The sequence below is a fragment of the Chiloscyllium plagiosum genome, unplaced genomic scaffold (genome assembly GCF_037043375.1).
Source record: "Chiloscyllium plagiosum isolate Xiang-an unplaced genomic scaffold, Cpla_swu_hap1 HiC_scaffold_13, whole genome shotgun sequence".
NCBI lineage: Eukaryota > Metazoa > Chordata > Chondrichthyes > Orectolobiformes > Hemiscylliidae > Chiloscyllium > Chiloscyllium plagiosum.
The window spans coordinates 17,566,252-17,586,642 of record NW_028270151.1 but is presented as its reverse complement, the minus strand read 5'-3'; the positions used below and the strand labels follow the sequence as shown (position 1 = coordinate 17,586,642).

At 44.1% G+C, this 20,391-nt stretch overlaps 1 protein-coding gene across 16 annotated transcripts in view; it reads right to left on the bottom strand.

Annotated features, from left to right (window-relative positions):
* The window catches only part of mbnl1 (muscleblind-like splicing regulator 1), a 357,851-nt gene that overhangs the window by 42,535 nt on the left and 294,925 nt on the right, over window positions 1–20,391 (bottom strand). For 11 of the 16 annotated variants that reach the window (XM_087993344.1, XM_043702707.2, XM_087993342.1 and 8 more), the window contains 2 exons: window positions 17,575–17,613; window positions 13,642–13,836 (listed from right to left, as the gene is read on the bottom strand). In XM_087993344.1, coding sequence (XP_087849470.1) covers window positions 13,642–13,836; window positions 17,575–17,613 — 234 coding nt within the window. The remainder of the gene's footprint in view (window positions 1–13,641; window positions 13,837–17,574; window positions 17,614–20,391) is intronic. The other 5 variants (XM_043702710.2, XM_043702716.2, XM_043702708.2 and 2 more) reach the window with 1 other exon arrangement.

The following is a 20,391-nucleotide window of genomic DNA, read 5'->3' as shown; positions in this document are numbered from 1 at the left end:
GGTTTTTCAACCCCATTTTCCCACTTTCCCCCCATAACCTTTAAGCCCCTTGGAGAATATTTGTGTTTTTAAGAGTAGAATGATTATACAGCCCACAAAGCAACCTATTCTGTCCCTTGTCCTGTTCCTCTAATGGGTGACTCAATCTCATCTCTTCATGGACAGCTGAATCTTGCGAGTGGACCTCACACAACTGGTGACTCTTTACTTGTGGGTCTGGGTAGTGTCTCCTCATGCTGCTTGCTCATTGGTGAATGTCTTGCAGTCCTCACCCATGGTCCACGCAGACATGGCCTCATGCAGGGGGTAACTGGAGTCTGAACTGTAGACAACCTATTGTCACCTTGCCTGAGATCAGATTCCTCCAGGAATTTAACTGGTTTCAAATCAAAGACACCAGTAGATGCACAGCGACAGGCTGGCGTCCCAGGAGATGAAAGATTGTCGGGGAGATGTAGGCATGTAGAGCTGAAGTTAAGATCAGAGTACTCATGATCGTATTGAATATGGCAGTGGACTAAGTGGCCTACGTTTATTCCTTGCTTGTATGTATGAACCAACTTCAACAAATGGGAGCTACAACAACTTGCAGTAATTCAGTATGGTTAACATTGTAGAATTTCCATAAGGTGCTTCATGGAAGGAGTTACTCGACATAAAGTGGCGCTGAAGCAAGCTTTAGTCAAGGTGGTAAAGTTTTAAGTCAGGTCTTGACTGAGGAAAGAGGAACAGAGAGATTTCACCTTTCGGAGGGGTGAAGGAAGGGGGAAATGAGCAAGAGGTTAGAGTTGGAATATGGGAGAGGTTGTGGTGCTGGAGGAAGCCAATCTCACATGGGCCCCGGCACATTTCATCGCACCTTCAGTGGGAAATTTACCACAGAGTGGTCATGACAGGCAAAGTCTGACTCTTTTATTTATGGGCATTGAGATGGGTGGGTGGGAAGGGAGGGGATTGCCCTTTGTACAAAAGTACTCAACTCCTGACAAAGGGATCCAGTATCAGAAAGAGGGAAGAGCACAGAAACCCTGCCTCTCTAGCTGCCTACCACCCCCCTCCCCCCTACAAAACCACGGGTGACACCACCTCTGCCATTACTGCCCCATGACAGGATCCCTCCTGGTTCTGAGGCCTTGGGTGTATGTAGTGCCTGTAGCAGCCACTGTCCACTTGGTGGCGCTGCTGCATACACTGGAGTTGTTGGCAGCTCTAGGCCCTTGATCCTTGAGCCAAGTAGGTAAATGGCACAGGTAGCATGGTCTGTCCCATAAACAGGCCAGACCGGGGGTACTGGCGGCTCTCCAACCAGCCACTGAGACCTCAATGTGGCCTCCCCTGAATTCCATCCCCTACTGTCACAAGGGATCACAATCGTGTGGGACAGGCTGGGTGGATCAGCCTGACCTCTTCCTGTCTGCCATTGTTAGAGAATAACTGCTACTTTCTTGGACGCAAAAGTGGCTTTCATTGACTGTCAATATTAGACTTTGCTCAAATTATTTTCCAGTTGACTCAAATGGGAATAAAGGTTGAGCGTGAGGGTAAAATGCAGTAGCTGGATCACCTTTACAGAGTTTGTGCTAATACTCAAGATACTTATATACAATCATCTCTTTATGAGATTGAAACCACAGCAAATACAAAATGCCCAGAAGAATAGGGAGAGCGAGAGAGAATTCAAATGGTGCACACACAGTGAAACATCTTCAGTCATACTGCAATGATCCTGCAAAATCATTGTATGACAGTGAAACAGAGAGAGGAAGAATACGAGCAAATGGAAGGGCAGTATTGATGAGGGGAAAGTAGAGACAAATGCTGAAAGTTTGCAGACTTGACAGCAGCACTGGCAAATAATTGACTGCGTGGACTCCCGGTTAATCATCTATCGATACTTCCACCATGTTATTTACTATTCGGTACTCCATCTCATAAAAAACACGCTACCAACATTTACCAAGTGGAACCTGCCGTGTCTCCTAACCCTGGGATGACCACCAGCAGGAGGCAGTTGACAATTTTTAAAGGGTTGCCAAATGGTGGCTTCCTTGCCGGTAATTCTCATCCCTGACACTGGGTGGCAGCAGTCTGTCAGCACTGAGAAACTCGGCACAGGAAATGTTCACAGGTGTCTGCAGTCACCCACTTTGCAAAAAATTCCCTTTTCTTTGGACAAGTTACAATTGTCTGAAAGAGCTGATCGTGACACATATTTACTGGATGAAGGAAATTCATACCGCAAGTCCTCTCCTTCAACAAACTGGGCCTTTCAGAGTACAGGAGGAGGCCAGTCACCCCCTAACGTGCTTGTACTGTTCCTTTGAAAAAGCTACCAAATCAATCCCATTCCCTTGCAGGTAATTTTCCAAAACGGACACTGGGAAATTACTGGGAAAAACTCAGCAGCACCTGCGGAAAGGAAAGAGATTTGACATCTCCAGGTCTAGCCACCCTTTGCCAGAATGCAGTCCTCAGGTTCTGGACTCAAAACGGTAACTCTATTTTCTCTCTACAGAAGCTGCCGGACCTGATGAGTTTTACCAGCAATTTCTGTTCCTGTTTCCAATTTCGAGCATCTTTAGGTTTTTATTTTGTTTAGGTAACTTTCCAACTTCATTTGGCAAGTTGCTAGTTAATTTGTTCCTGTTATAACCCTTTCCAGCAGCACATTCCATTATCTCTTGCTGCATGTAAGAAGGTATTTGTAACTGGCCTCTGGCTTTTATGACATTTCTCTTTTATTTTAACTCTTAGTCCAGTGATAAATTCAAACTTCCTCCCACCAAACTCACTGTGTGCCTGAAATAACCATTAATACAACAGCAATAACTCAAAAAACTCTGACCAGTGACTAGCCCTCACTTAACATCACAAAGAGCCGTCCTTTGGCTCAGTGGCAACACCCCTTGCCCAGGACCAAAAGACCCAGGTTCAACTCTCACCCATTCCAGAGATGTGTAATGATATCTCTGACTAGACTGATTTGGCAAAAATAGTTTAAATTAGAAAAATTAAGAAGCAACGGTTTATTTAGTTATGGGGAGAGATGTAGCAACCGAAACAAAACTGTTCCCACTCCACATCTACATACATGCACTTCCTGAACTATCTGGTGAACATGACTAAAAGATTGGACCTCCTTTTAAACATGGGCAGAGAGATCTGCAGGCCCAGTGTACCCTGAAGGTGGCTGCACAGGTGGATATAGAGTGGTCAAGAAGGCACATAGTATGCTTGCCTTCACTGGACGGGGTATTGAGTATAAGAGCTGGCAAGTCATGTTAAAATTGTACAAGCCATTGGTTCGGCTGCACTTAAAATACTGTGTACAGTTCTGGTCACCACATTACCAAAAGGATGTGGACACTTTGGAGAGGGTGCAGAGAAGGCTTATGAGGAGTTGCCTGGTATGGAAGGTGCTAGCTATGAAGAGAGGTTGAGTAGGTTAGGTTTATTTTCACTAGAAAAAAGGAGATTGAGGGGGGACCTGATTGAGGTTTACAAAATCATGAAGGGTATAGACAGGGTAGATAGAGACAAGCTTTCTCCCCGGGTGAAGGATTCAATAACGAGATGCCATGCTTTCAAGGTGAAAGGTGGAAAGTTTAAGGGGGATACACGCGGCAAGTACTTCACACAGAGGGTGGTGGGCATTTGGAATGTGTTGCCAGCAGAGGTGGTAGAGGCAGGCATGGTAGATTCATTTAAGATGCGTCTGGACAGATGCATGAGTAGGTGGGGAGCAGAGGGATACAGATGCTTAGGAATTGACCGACAGGTTTAGACAGTACATTTGGATCAGCTCAGGCTTGGAGGGCCAAAGGGCCTGTTCCTAGGCTGTAAATTTTCTTTGTTCCTTATGGGGAACTGAATCTAATATGTGTGCCCTTACTGTTACTATAGTTACAGTTGCTAACTGAACACATCTCTAGTTCAGTCAGATTTGATTCTGTACAGCATGGAAACAGGCCCTTCAGCCCAACAAGTCCACACCGACCCTCCGAAGAGTAACCCACCCAGACTCAATTCCCTCTGACTAATGTATCTAGCGTTATGGGCAATTTAGCATGGCCAATTCACCTGACCTGCACATCTTTTGGAATGTGGGAGGAAACCGGAGCACCCGGAAGAAACCCGCACAGACACGGGGAAAACGTGCAAACTCCACACAGACAGTTGCCTGAGGGTGGACTCGAACCCCCGTCCCTGGCGCTGTGAAGCAGCAGTGCTAACCCCTTAGTGGATCAATTTATGATATAGCCTTTCATGTTTCCCAACATGTTGACAGAAGGTCCAGAATGAGTAGGGGCTTTTGTGGTAGTGGCCCTATCTCAAAGGCAGGTGTGATGAGTTCAAGTCTCATCTGCTCCAGAGGTGTGTTACAACATTGCGGAGCAAGTCATTTGGAAGATTTACTTTCAGAAAGAGCCATTCAACTGGTGAGAAAGGATGAGGTGCAATATTTAAGTAAGCGCCTAAATTCTGCTGATCAACATGGAGATATCATAGACACAGCAATAGTTTAAAGCGCTTGGAGGCAGAAACTTGTGATCCAAAAACTTTAACACACTACCCTTCAATGAAAATATTGTTATTACATCTGTTTTAGCCTCAGATAAATATTGAAGATGTCATGACCACCAAGGGTCTAGATCTATGCATGAGTTGTCTGCCTAGATATTACAACTCATTCCTCACCATGAATAGTCACAAAGGCTAACACACATTTGCTTCATTTGATACCAAACCAAAAGAGAAAAATGTCTGTGATATGTTTAAGTCTGTGTCGTGGGATTTAGGCAGTTTAGGAAACGCCTTTTAACGTGAAGACTTAGCCATTTCTCTTGAACAGAACACCAAAGGAAGCATGGGATTGTGGGAAATATAGGGAACAAGTGAATTTTCATCAATATTCAAAAATATATGCTGGATGAGGATGGAGTAGGGCAGCTATAAATGTAAAAGGCAAAGTCCTCAGAGGGTTGCTCTCTCTTTAGAGGGAGATGATTAGGGGTGACTTAATCTGAGAGTCACCACACCTCAAGGAAGGGGCAATGTTGAGAAGGAGGGACTTTGATAGTAACCTCAGCTGATATAGGAATTAAACCCACGAAGTTAGCATCACTCTGCATTGTCAACCAGCTGTCCAGCCAACTGAGCTAATTTACCTCCATAGCCTCGGTAGCACAGAATGCATGAAATACAGAAGGGAGTAGGTCAACTGACACTTTGAATCCGCCCAGGCTGATTTTCCAGCTCAATTCCATCAGTAATAACTTCAATTATTTGAGTTCCAACATTCTATCAATCTGTGTCTTGATATATTCAGTGACAGTCATTTGTGGTAGAAAATTCCATAAGATTCGCCAACCCCTTGAGTGGAAAAGATTTCTCCTTTTGGGATCTCAGTCCCAAAGAACGAAACTCACTCATCTGAGATCACGGCACCTATTCTAGGCTCCCCAGTCAGCGGAAACATCCTTCCAGCTTCTATCTTCTTGAAGAATGTTCCATATTTCAATGAGGTCACCTTTTATTCTTCTAAATTCTAGGAAACGTAGGTGTAGTCCACTCAATCTCTCCTCATGGGGAGGGCCGGGGGACACTGGGATCTTGACAAGATGACGTGGAAAGGGTGATTCTACTTATGGGGGAACTTAGAATGAGAAGTCATTGAATCATAGGGATGTACAGCACGGAAACAGACCTGTCGATCCAACTCATCCATGCTGACTATATATCCTGTATAAATCTAATCCCATTTGCCAGCATTTGTCCCATATCCCTCTAAACCCTTTCTATTCATAAACACATCCAGATGCCTTTTAAATGTTGTAATTGTACCAGCCTCCACCACTTCCTCTGGCAGCTCATTCCACACATGCACCATCCTCTGTGTGAAAAAGTTGCCGCTTAGGACCCTTTCATATCTTTCCCCTCTCACCCTAAACCTATGGTCTCTAGTTCTGGACTCCCCCACCCTAGGGAAAAGACCTTGTCTATTTATCCTATCCATGCCCGTTGTGATGTTATAAACCTCTATAAGGTCACTGCTCAGCCTCCGATGCTCCAGGGAAAACAGCCCCAGCCTATTGCTGTTTAAAAATAAGGGTCTGTCTAAATGAGAAGATAAGAGAGAATTGTTTTGTCTCACGGAGGGTCGTGAGTCTTTGGAACTCTCTTCCTCAAAGGCAGTGGGATCAGAATCTTTAAATATTTTTAAAGCAGAGGTCGATATATTTATGCCTTTTCAATTAAGCACCTTGCTGGAGGAACAACACCTCATTCTCCACTTTGGCAGGTTACAGCCTCTAAGACTCAATATTAGGTTCCTCAACGTGAAGGACGACTTCTGTCTTTTTTCACCTCCCACCCCAACACCTCCCCCACACCCCCCCCGCCCAGGTCTTGTCAACTTTGCTATCAGCAGAGTGAGTTGATTTTCTCCTTTTCACTCCTTCATTTATACCCATTTTACTTCTCCAACTCTCCCTCAGCCCCATTGACACTCCTTTTGTCTTTTACCAGTGTACCATTAAAACGTGGAATTAAGAGTCGAATGACGACTATGAATCCATCGCCAATCATCGGGGAAAACCCATCTGGTTCACTCATGCCTATTAGGGAAGGAAACTGGGATCCTCACCTGGTCTGGCCTACATGTGACTGCAACCACAGCCATGTGGTTGACTCTTAACTGCCCTCTGGGCAATTAGGGATGGGCAGAATATCCTGGCCCAGCCAGCAGCACCCACATCCCATGAATGAATAAAAAAGACCATCACAACCTGTTCCACTTTCTCCTCCTCCTCCAACAGCGTAAAAAACACCACTTCCCTGCTCCTTTTATTTCTAAGGGAGAATAAAACGAGATTCATAATTAACCCTGTGCTCTCTCCACAGATGCTGCCAGACCCGCTGAGTTTCTCCAGTAATTTCCGTTTTCTTTTTTTCAGATACCCAGCATCTGCAATATTTGCCCTTGAGCAGACAGATTCTTGACAAGCAAAGTGGGGGTGAAAGGTCATTGGTGATAGGTGGAAATGCAGAGTAATTAGATCAAATATGACCTTATTGAATGGCAGAATGGATTTGAGGGGCTGAGTTTGACCCATTCTTACACTTAATTCTTAACGTTCATATCATTTACAGCCTTCTACATGGATAAACCAGCAGCATAATTGGGACTTTGCACAATGGTATACAATGATTGAAGTCAATGGAGATGATTCATTCACAGGATTTAGGTGTTACTGGCCAGGCCAGTGTTTATTGCCCATCCTTAATTGCCCAGAGGGCAGATAAGAGTCAACCAAGTTGATTGGAAATGGAAATTCCAAATTGGAAATTGGTCAAAGGTCCTCAGACAGCACCTTCCAAACCCATGACCGCCATCATCTAGAATGACAAGACATGGGAACCCCTTCACCTTCGAGTTCCCCTCCAAGCCACTCACCATCCTGACTTGGAAATATGTCCTTGACTGTCACTGGGACAATATCTTGGAATTGCCTCCCTCAGGGCATGTGGGTCAACCTACAGCAGGTGGACTGCAAGGCCGCACCACCACCTTCTCAAGGGCAATTAGGGATGGGCAATAAATGCTGCTCAGTCAGCGATGCTCAACATAAGACCATTAGACATAGGAGCAGAAATTAGGCCATTCAGCCCATTGAGTCTGCTCCGCCATTTAATCACGGCTGATAAGTTTTTCAACTCCATTCTCTCACTTCCTCCTTGTAACCCTTGATCCCTTTGATAATCAAGAACCTAGCTATCCCAGTCTTAAATATACTCAAACCCTGGCCTCCACAGCCTTCTGTGGCAGTGAATTCCATAGATTCCCCACTCTCTGGCTGAAGAAGTTTCTCCTTATCTCCATTCTGAAGGGTCTTCCCTTTACTCTAAGGCTATGCCCTCGCGTCCTCGTCTCTCCTACCAATGGAAACATCTTCCCAACATCCACTCTGTCCAGGCCATTCAGTATTCACATCCCACAAATGAACAGAAAGTAAATTGCTGTGGGTCATAGAGTCATAGAGATGTACAGCATGGAAACAGACCCTTCGGTTCAACCCGTCCATGGTGACTAGATATCCCAACCCAATCTAGTCCCACCTGCCAGCACCCGGCCCATATCCCTCCAAACCCTTCCTATTCATATACCCATCCAAATGCCTCCGGAGTCACATGTAGGCCAGACTAGCTAAGTTTCATTCCCTGAAGTACACTCTTGAGTCCAGATGGGTTTTCCAACAATTGACAATGGTTTCATGGTCATCATTGGACTCTTAGTTCCTGATTTTTATTTTCTGATTTATGGCAGATGGATCCCTGGAACATTACCTGGGTTTCTGGATTAACAGTCTAGCAATAATACCACTGGGCCACCACCTCTGCAAACATGATCTGCCAATCCTTTTTTTTTTTAACCTTTTCATACCAGGTAGGGATCAACTCTCCCTCCTCAAACTGTATTTTATTCCTGTCCTGGTTAATTGCTAAAACTGGAGATTAGACCTTTTTTTTTGAACAATGTGCTTTTCCAGTTCATTTCTCAAATGGTTCAAATTGACTGGAAAAACGCAGACTAAACAAGTCAAGTTTGCAACTGGAACTGAACAGCAACACAGAGTAGGGGATGGCACCAGATGCAACAATGTTCACAACGCTGTTACTGCAACAGATTGGCTTTTGGATCTGATCAACACAACATCTTATAACTCCCATCTAATATCAGTTTCACCAGGGAGGCTACAGAGGTTCAAGAAGGCAACCCATCATTATCTTCTCAACAGCAGCTGGAGATGAACAATAAATACTAGTTTTGCTCACAAATATCTTGCAGAAACAACCATCAGTTTGAAAAATATTTGCACCCTCATATTGTTTCTATCTGGTCCATGTTCTGCCCTCTCTAGTTGATGGCTCTTATTGACAGATTCTTCAACCATCAGGATCTTTGAAAATGTTTCTTCCGTTTCTCCATTCCCCCACTGACAATATCCTTCTCATAATTCCTGCTGGCTCTCCGTATCTTCCCATTATGGTGAAGCATGGTGGAATCTGTCGCTGTACTGGCCTTTAGCTGCTCTGAGCTTCCCTCCCTAAACCTCTGCGCCTCCCTATTTTTAAGTTATTTATTCATTTGTTGGATTAGGCACCATTGGCTGGCCAGAATTTATTGCCCATCCCTAGTTATTATTTGAGAAGGTGATGGTGAGCTGCCATCTTGAACCGCTGCAGGGCTGACCCATTATTCCACTGGGGAGGGAATTCTGGGATTGTGAGTCTGTCCTCCAAGACACATCTTAGAACCACTGTCTGATAAACTTTGGCCAATTTCCAGATGTGGCACAGTGCTAAATTATATTTGATAATATTCTTGTGACGTGTCATGAGAATGTTTTACGATGTTCAGGAAGGCTGCAAGTTGTTATGGCAGCTAAGTTGCTCTGTGAGTGCGTGCTGATGTTGTGCATTACATCTGTGCTGACTGCATACAAAATCCATTCTCAATAAAGTTACAGAAACAGGACATAATTTACATTTACAATGAGTGTGTCACTGCCTAATTAACCGTGTTTATTGTTAAGTGTATTCGAGGGAAGAATGATGCGCTTTCTATCTTTGGAATTCCTACTGTGCAGAAACAGGTCCTTTGGCTCAACAAGTCTACTCCAAAGAGTAACCTATTCCACTCCTACTCAGCATTTACCCCCTGACTAATGCACCTAGCCAACACACACCCCTGAACATGATGGGCAATTCAGCATGGCCAATTCACCTAACCTGCACATCTTTGGTTAGTGGGAGGAAACCGGAGCACCCAGAGGACACCCACACAAACTGGGGGGAATGTGCAAACTCCACGCACACACAGTCACCCGAGTCGGGAACTGAACCTGGGTTCCTGGCGCTGTGAGACAGCAGTGCTGACCACTGAGCCACCATACCACCCCTTTAATGCAAAGGTTCATGTTTATGGTGGGGCTTAACACAGCTGTGTTTAGTTTAGCATAGGTCAAAGAAGAGGAATGATATGAATCACAATGCCTCATACTATAACGTGAATCTGGATTCCTCAAGTACCAAATTCAACTGGCTTGTATCTTCACTTGGAGTCTATAATCACGAGCAAATAGTTGTGATGTCAACCCAAGCCCTATTCAATTGTGCACTGCCTTCCGGTTCAGAAACATCAATTTTACAAATTGCATCCTAGTTTTCAACTCAACTGAGGTTTCTTCTGGAGTAATGTGTCCAGATCTGGTCTCCCTTTGATGCGGAGGTGCCAGTGTTGGACTGAGGTGGACCAAGTCAGAAGTCAGACAACACCAGGTTATAGTCCAAAAGGGTTTACTTGAAATCACATGCTTTTTGAGCACTGCTCCTTTATCAGGTGGTGAGGGAGAAGCACACAGGCACTGAAATTATAGGCAGAGAGATCAAGATATCATTCAAATGGTGTGAGGTGAGTATCATAATAAATCTCTGCAGGTGACCATGGATATTAGACAGTGAGAGTAAAATGTTAATAGCTGAATACAACTGAAGGGACGGCCTTAAAATCTGATTAAATAAGGCAGTGAGATAATTACAAAAATAAGGTAGTGCTGGAGACAAACCAAATGAAGAGAAACCACCTTCATAGATGCTGCTCGCCCTGTGGGCTTTTCCAGAAGCTTCTGTTTGTGTTCCATGTTATTCCAGTCATTCGGTTCGTCTCCAGCACCGCCTTATTTTTAATTGCAACTCCATGACTCTCCCATGCGTTATGCTCCAGCTATTACATAATTGCCTCTGTGGAATTTTTAAACAATCAGAAGCTGCCACAATGTTTACTTTTAAATTTACCTCACCATTCAGAAAGGAAATGTGCCTTATTCTGCCATGAAATATATGTCGTAATGCTATGGCTCCGAAAAACTCCAGCAAATTCTGCTTTGCTATTTCTCTCTTTTACTTCTCTCTCTCTCTCTCTCTCTCTCTCTCTCTCTCTCTCTCTCTCTCTCCCTCTCTCTCTCCCTCTCTCTCTCCCTCTCCCTCTCCCTCTCCCTCTCTCTCTCAGCAGATCCTCTTAACAGAAGCAGAGAAAACCCTGGATAACAATATCTGACCTGGCTGTTGGACAGTGTTAGCCCTGCAGGTCACTCTTAAAGTTGTATCGCCCCTACACTCCAAAAAAAAATTTGATCTCCTGACTCAAAACGCTCGCCCCGCTTCCATAATCCAGGAGATATTTAACTCATTCAAAGTTGATCAACTTACACAGAGTTAAAACTGAGTGCACCGATTCTGATCGCCAGGTCTAATGCAAAGCGGAATCACAGGATTTGAGGCAAGCCCAGTTCAACAGAAAAGGCTGACACTCCAACCATGTGACTTCATGCTGAAGTGAGACAGAACTAAAACAAATTACAGCACAAAATGAGGCATTTTAGTCTTCCCTCTGCTGAGCCGGCTCTTCCAGATTGTTTGTGTTTTCTCTTCCCATAGCCCTGCAAACATTTTTGATTCTTTTAAAATTTTAATCCAGTTGCCTTTTGGGAATTACTATTCAGTGTGCTTCCATCAAGCCGAACGTTCCAGATTTTGACAACTCACTCCAAGAAAAGTCTACTCACTGCGTCAGTTCCAGAAAACATCATGACTGAGAGTGGATACAGGGCCTGCAGTTCCCCTGGTACAATATGTCGCTCTTTCAGAAAGGTGCAGCAATTAAATCTACTTAGAAGTGCTGTGATCTAATTGAGATTTATTACGTTGTGTTAGAAGAAACTTCCACATATTAAAACCTTCAAAGTTGCTAATTAGTTGACATGTTTCAAAGTTACATTTCTATAGCGCCCTTCTTGACCTTGAATAGTCCCAAAGCACTTTATAGAGTATCATGTATATTTAAAGAGTAGTCACTGTCATAATGCAAGAAATGCAGCAGTCAATTTGCACTGGATGAATGCAGATCAAACGTCACCCTAAAATCTAGGATAAAACAGTCTATTGTATGTCATTGCATCTACTACTGCTACCAACAATGCTCAGGGGCAGCAAGTATACACCATCTAGAAAATTCATTTCAGAAATTCATCAAAACCACCTTCTAAACTCATGAACACTTCCATCTAGAAGGACAAGGGAGGCAGGAACATGGGAACACTACCACCATCTGCAGGTTCCCCTCAATGCAGGTCCATCTATTCAAACAGACCACACTGTTTCAAAAATGCAACTCAACACCACATTCTGAAGGACAATTAGATACGGGTAATAAATGCTGCTCCAGCCAGCAACACAAGCCCCATGAATGAATATAAAAAAGAACTCAACATGTATCTATGATAGCAATGTGATAATAAAAATCTCATTGTTGATTGAGGGATAAACCTTGGTCAGATTACTGAGGAGATTGTTGCCACTTTACGTTTGAAATAAAATCAGTAGTCCTTTTATAACCACCTGAGAGAGGAGGCAGGGCCTTTGCTGAAAGTTTTATCTGACCAACATTACAGCAAGCCTTCAGTCTCAAGTTTTGTATTCAAGTCTTCACATTGGATAAGAACATATAACTATCTAATTCCAGGACAGCAGCTCTATGGATCAAGTCAGAGCTAATACAGGTCAGGTACATGGATCACTGCCGACAGACAACCGAGTCATTGGTGTGTTAACGTGATGACCATGTTAAGAAAAGAACTAACGTACTTGCACAAAATTCATCTTTCTATCATTGCCACTGAATGCGAGTAAAACAAAACAATTCCTTAAAGGATTAATGGATTTACCATTGCTATTACACAACATATTTTACAGTTCCCGCAAACAATGTCCAGCCTGACAAATCAACTGCCATTTTGCATCTTATACAAAATCCAAATCGTGAGGACTGTGACAAAAGTGGGTTGGCCAATCCAAGTCTACATACTGGTCCTGGGTGAATGTGGCACATGAATGGGGCAAGTGACGTCCTCCCTAATCGGCTGCCTCTCTTCTATGGCTTTGCCTGTGTGCAGGTCACCCAATAAGGAAGCGTAAGGAATGTAAAATTATACTGCAAGCCTTTCACCACCAGTGGGTAGCATGGAGCAGAAGCCACCTTAGAAATACTGACGACAACACTGATTCCATTTGGCCAGGTTCCCTCTGCTCTTGCTGAGTCTTTTCTTCTGCTCGTGCTGAGCTTCTTTTATCTTGGTTGATTTCTTACCTGTTTACCCAAAAGGGTATCATTGGCAGTGATTCTTGTTCTGTTACCTGCGGCAACCCAATTGTTAATTCTTTGGTCCATTACAAATATGCCTAGTTGAAGTGAGCTTGACGAGCCTTAACCAACTTGCACCGAGCATGGATTCAAGCACAGAGCTGCCTAATTGACATCACCAAGCCAATCAATGACCCAAAAAGGATGCTAGTTTTGCTGATCCCTGGGTGACCCCAGTGCCATTTTTCAGAGGAGACAGGCCAAACTGGCTCATAAGACTATCGGGTCTTTCAGCGATAATTCATTGATTCTGGTGATGCCAATTTCTGCTTCCAATTGCATTTTCGGCCATTGCACATTGACAGTTGATTCTCGCAGCGTAAAACACCAAGACTTCTTGGCATTTGAGGAAAGAATTGCATATGAAGTTTCAGGCTCACCTCGAGACGGTCAGTTCGCATCAGCTTCTGTGCAGCAGCTGCAGTGTGGACCGGAACAGCGTGATTCCCCGTGACCAGCATCGGTGCGCTGGGTAAGATCTCAGCGGGGACCAGGTTGGGAGAGACCGGTCCCAGGTAAGGGTTGAAAGCTGCGTTGGGATTAGTCGCAAGGCCTGGGGTGACGGAAAACATCGGCTGGAAGACAGAAAACAGTAGAAGCAAGGGGTTAATCATCAATCAGTCAAGACTAACTGGCCAAATGGTCATCACTTCCTCATCACTAACTAGTGGCGTTGTCCCCCAAACATTAACAGCGCATTAATCCACTTGAGAGAAGTTGAGGATTTGAAAGGATGGACCTCAGCTGCAGTTTGTGGCCAATTCTGGTCACCATACTTTAGGAAGGCCTTAGACACAGTGTAGTGGAGGTATTCCAGAATGTTACTGGGGATACGGAACTTTAGGGATGTGGACTGACTGAAGAAACAGGTTCGCCCTGGAGCCGGGAATGGTTTTGTTGGAGCAGACAAGCAGAAACTGATTACAGTGGTAGGATTGGTAGCCAGAGGACATGGATATAATTGATAAACAGCTTTGAAAACTAAATACGCCAATTGAGAAAATTTCCTGTGCTGCAGGGAAAGATGTAGGGGGAGTGAAATCGACTGGAGGTCTTGTGTACAAATAACAATTTTCCATACTAAATAATTCCAAACTTTCTGTGAAGGGTATGTGATTCAGGACATGTAAAGACATTGTGGGCCGTGGTAGAAGAGCATAGAAGTGAGAGTAATAAAGTTAAAATGACCGGCCCAGAGAAATATGGTTGAGTGGCCTCCTGTTTGGCTCTGCCATTCTGTGGCTATCTGGAAGAAGTGATGAGTTTATTTGGCCTGCCTCAAAGTCTGACCTATTTTTAAGAACCTCCCTGAGGATCCTGAAAGAGAGGGGTGCCTTGAAAAGGAGCAAAGGGCATCAAGTTGATCAAACGCTGTGTTTACGAGACCCCAGACTAAAAAAGAACACTCACATTGGGCTAATTGAATTTATCTCTCCACCCTGGTGGCTCCCTGTCTTCATTCCTGATGAAGGGCTTTTGCCCGAAACATCAATTTTCCTGCTCCTCGGATGCTGCCTGACCTGCCGTGCTTTTCCAGCACCATTCTAATCTGGACTCTAATTGAATTTATATTTAATTATAATAATGAGGTATCTTGTCTTATGAAGAGAGGTTGAGTGAGCTAGGGCTTTTCACACTGAAGAGAATGGGGAAGACAGGTAACTTGATAGAGGTGTACAAGATAATGAGCGCTGGATTATATCTTATTCTGATGTGCCACAACCTATTGAATGGTCGATGAGCTTAGTGTAATTCTCTACTCAAGGCAAGTAATCTGTTACTGTCTGGGCATCTGGAGTGGTGTGCGCAGTTTTGGTTCCCTTATCTCTGGAAAGATGTTACTGCCACAGAAGGACTGGGATGAAAGTTCACCAGACTGGTTCCCTGGAGGATGGGGATGTCCAATGAAGACAGTTTGGGAATACTGGGCAAGCATTCTCTAGGATTTCGAAGAATAAGAGACGATCTCATGGAAACGTACAAAATACTTAAAAGGGATTGATGGGGGAATTTAGGTCCGTAATGTGGAAAATTTATTTTACTGAGAGATTTGTGAATCTTTGGAATTGTCTACCACAGAGGGCTGTGGAAACTCAGACTTTATCTAAGGTAAAGACTGATAGATTTTGGATTGCCATTGGCATTGAGAGTAATGGGGATAGTGTAGGTAAAGGGCATTGAAGTGTTTGATCAGCCACAGCCATACTGAATGGGGTGGGCAGGTTTGATGGACTGAATAACTTACTCCGATCCCTATCGTGCTCAGCTTATCAAGGCCAGGCAGAGAGACTGAGCGCTTTCAAATAAAGAACAAAGAAGCTGAGGGTCAATGTGAATCATCAACATGTGATCTAAACTTGTTGGGCGGAATCAAAACATTGTCTGTGAGCGAACAGCAACTGCTTTCAAATGAATTTCAAATGAACATAACTCAATGGGTAAATCCCACTGTTTGCACAAGCAGAAACAATGGTTTAGTTCCTAGTCTGTGTTGGTTACTGGGGCAACAATGAGGGCAGCACAATGAACTTTCCTGTTTCCTGCCCCAGTTACTGTGGGGCAAGACTCACCAAGGAGTTTCCACACAAGGAGGTCAGGTGAGGACAACTGTGGTGCCTCACGCAATGCTCGCATAATTGGCAAATTCTCAACCCAAGCTGAGAGGTGATCACTTGGAATGAAAGGTGGGAGAGTTTCAGGTCCCTTGTGTGAGGCATACTCCCAGTATGAATCAGTAACTGCCCCTAAGGCAAGGAATTGCAAACAGAAGGAAGTGTAAGAGAAAGGATGCAGCAGGAAGGGAGTGAATAGTGTGCAACTTATGTAAATATGCAACTGTGCAACGTACAGTAATTACTCCAAACATTCAATTGTTTCATTCAGCAGTTTATCAGATTATCCTAACAGCAGAGATCGAGTGGATTCGAGAAAGAGATCTCGTCTCATTGCAGCATATACAACACTCAAGCGGCTTAATATGGTTGATGCTGAAAGGACCTTCCTCTGAGGTGGGGAACCTGAATCACAGGGTCACAACGTCAGAGTAATTAGGTGACAATTTAGACTAAGATGAGGAGAAATTTCTTCACTGAGAACTGTGAATCATTTGAAATTCCTCACTCGAAAAGGCGAGAGTGTATCCATTGAGTATGACATGGAGCTGCAGGTGTTGGATTGGGGTGAACAAAGTCAAACAACCTGGTGGTGTGTGACTTTTGACTTCATCGAATATATTCAAGGTATTTGGATACTGTGGAAATGAAGACATTTGTAAGGGGACCCAGGGTGATGGGGAGAAGTGGGTGAATGGGGTTGAGATACATAGCAGCCATCATTCAATGGTGCAGTAGAGTTGATGGGCCGAATGTTCTAATTCTACTGCTATACCCTATGGTCTTATATGCGGTCAGTCTGGGGAAATGGAGTTGGAAATAGAAGATCAGCAATGCTGTCACTGAAGCAAGTTCAATTGGCCAAATGTCCCTGCATTCTTACAGGATAAATTACATCATCATGGGGATATAGTGAGCCATTGCAATTAATTGCAACACCCATCTACTGCAAATTTGTTTTTATTTCAATTATTATTCATAGCAGAACACTGGAATACTAATTGCTAACATCTACTTTATTCCAACAGCAGCTGCAAAATTCTCAGAAATCTGCCCCCTAATGCCACCAATCTATCAATCATACAGTTTATAGATCAGATAAAACCATGTGTGACAAAAGTGATGCTAATTTGTTTTAAATCCTCTAAATGCTTGACTTAGTTAATCACAAGTAATAATTAATGAGAAACTCCGATGTTTGTTCTGCCCTTGATATCAGAATTAAGATATACTTGGGTTCCAGATTGTAAGGAATTTTGATTGAGGAGATAGGGAGAAACTGTTCCCACATGTGGGAGGGTTGGTAACTAGGGAACGCAGATTTAAGATACTTGGCAAAAGGACCAGAGGGAGACAGCAAGAATTATTTTTATTCAGATCTGGAGTTTGATGGAAGTGGATTCAATAGCATTGCTTAAAAGGGGTGAGGATAGATAAATACTTAAGACAAAGGAAATGATACAGGGTTAACGAGGAAGATTATGTTGATAATCCTTTCAAAGAGCTGCTTCGAGCATGAGGGGCCAAAGATTGCACAATATTTTCCAATGACACTAAGTTTGAGTTGCTGTGAAAATGTGGAGTTGTGACATGAATGAACGCTCTCCCGCTGAATTTTGCCTCAGTTTCCATTGCCCACCCAACCTCTATATCAGTACAAAAATAATGGGGAGAAACAGATTTCCTTCCCAGCGTATTTACCTCGTTAAACCACCACCCTCGCTGTCCACCATCCGCCATCTGCCAACACATCAGAAGAACAAATAGGTATTGCTGAAAGTGAGTTTTCCCTGGTTACAACAGCACACCAATCTACATGTTCACTGTAACATTACACGGTTGTAATCTCACTCAACAGGACCGACCTCAGCACCAGGGCAGTTAGGAACTTGTATTTACAAACTGTTACCCCCAGCAGTGCACTCTCAGACGAGTTAGGGCATTGATCAGACACAGAGCTTTACTCCTCTTACTCTGTCCAAAATAACGCATCTCAACTCGGAGAGCCTGTGTATGATGCACATTATTTCCCATTTTGCTGAGTGTGATTACAATTTTAGTGCCGAGGTGCGGCAATTTCTTGAATCTTCCTCAATGGCTATCGATTGACACAAAGAGGGACCACCTTCCCCCCCTACCATGTGCTAGGTGAGAACCCGCATGCCAGTGAATTAGTAGGATCTCACCAAATGGCGCAGTGGAGCCAAATGGCCTACTCCTGTTCCTGTTTTCACGGAAAGCATTGTGATCGGGTGCCCGTCCTGCTCTGCTACTGACGAACGTGAGCTGGAAGCAGGGTGAAGGAAGATGATATCTGACAGGACATCACGCTGACATGTGACTGCCATCTGGTGCCACAAGAGGCCACGTTCTGAGGAGGGGCACCGCTCGGCCACGCCTTGGGGCCCCCTGAAGTCTGTAGCACCACCAGAAATTCAAGACCGAGGGCCATAGAAACCCCTGCACTTGTTGATGGTCTCCACGGGCAAGGGCTGACTAGAGCCAGGTTTTGTTTGCCCTAGTCACCCCGTACTGCTCATGCCCAATGAGAGGGAAGGAGAGCGGCTAAGTCAATGGTCAAGATCAAGGACAGGACATTGGGAGCATGTCATTGAAAACTGTGCCTGGCTCTGCTGACCGAGAGGGGGGGACAAAATAACAGGTAAATCACAGGGATGAAAGAAGCCAATGTAAAGAGACAAAAAAACCCTATATATATATCTACAAAAACAGGATACATACTACTGCATGGTACAGCTATTGCATAAACCACATTACTGGAGGCTACTTAATCACACTTAAATATCACAGAATCCCTACAGTGTGGAAACAGGCCCTTCAGCCCAACTAGTCCACACTAACTCTCCAAACAGTAACCCACTCAGATTCATTCCCCTATACTTACCTCTGACTAATGCACTTAACCTACACATCTCTGAATACTATGGGCAATTTAGCATGGACAAATCACCTAATCTGAACATCTTTGGACTGTAGGAGGAAACCCACGCAGACACAGGGAGAATGTGCAAACTCCACACAGACAGTCGCCCGAGGGTGGAATAAAAACCGGGTGTCTGGTGTTGTGAGGCAGCAGTGCTAACCACTGAGAAACCGTGCTGCATAAGGTCTGAACAATACATGGATTAGGCCACTTTTGGAATACTGTGTTCAATTCTGTTATAGGAAAGATGTTGTTAAACTTGGAATGGTTCAGAAAAAGATTTACAAGGAAGTTGCCAGGGTTGGAGGGCTTGAGCTATAGGGAGAGGCGAAACAGGCCAAGGCTATTTTCCCTAGCGTGTTGGAGGCTGAGGGGTGACCTTACAGAGGTTTTAAAAAGCCTGGGGGGTAAATAGCCAAGATCTTTAGGTGAGTCCAAAACTAAAAAGCATTGGCTTAAGGTGAGGGGGAAAAATATACAGAAGGTGGTGCGTGTATGGAATGAGCTGCCAGAGAAATGGTGGAGGCTGATATAATTATAGCATCTGGATGGGTATATGAATATGAAGGGTTTGGAGGGATATGGGCCAAGTGCTGGCAAAGAGTATTATTAATTTAGAATATCTGGTCTGCATGGACGGTTGGACCGAGGGTCTGTTTCCGTGCTGTACATCTCTATGACTCTATTCAGAAATATCTGCTCCTTTGTATGAATATCAAATGTATTTCAAGTTTAGAAAATAAAACAATTGTGGCTCATGCTGTATTCACTGAGCCATGTTTCCTCGACTTGTATTAAGTATTCCATGTTCTTTTACCCTTCCATCCTCACTGATTCCCACTGGTACAAGGCTCCCTGGTTAGACTTGCCTTGTCTCGCAAAGCTGTGCTGAGCCAGGAAAGGGCTAGCTGGTGAGGTTACATGAATACCAGGGTCACCACAAATCAAATCTTCTGACCCACTGTCTAAACATGCACATTTTCCAGCTGTTGTTAATGTTTAGGAAAGAGAGCTCTAGCTGAAGCTCACCCCTTTTCCTCCCAACAAGCCCTTTCCTCTCTATGATTGGTAACCATCATCTACCTACTCCTTCCCAAATTGGCTGAATCACCTGAACCCACACAGACTCTAAGTAAAACCACTAAGTAAACCTCTAAGTAAAACCATCACATTTCTGATGAAGGATCACTGGGTTCGAAACATTCAGTCTTGTATCTGTCTTTGCTGCCAGACCTGCTGAGCTTTGCCAGAAAGTTCAGTTTTTGTTTCTGTGACTCACTTGGCCTGGATAACTCAATTGTCTTCAACCCTTCTTGATACAGGTCAGGTTAACGGTGTGGAGCAGCCGATGTTCCATCAGCTGATCACTGACATCAATCCCTCACCCTTGAACTCTCTCTGAGCTGAAAACTCTACATTCCTCCAATTCTGGCCTCTTGCACATCTCCCTCCTTCAACCCTCTGCTGGTGCCTGTTCTTGCAGTTGGTTGGTGCTATTATGCTGGATATTCCTCCCTAACCTCTCCACATCCCTTCCTCTGTCTCTTTTTAAACCATGTTCCTTTAAAAACCTA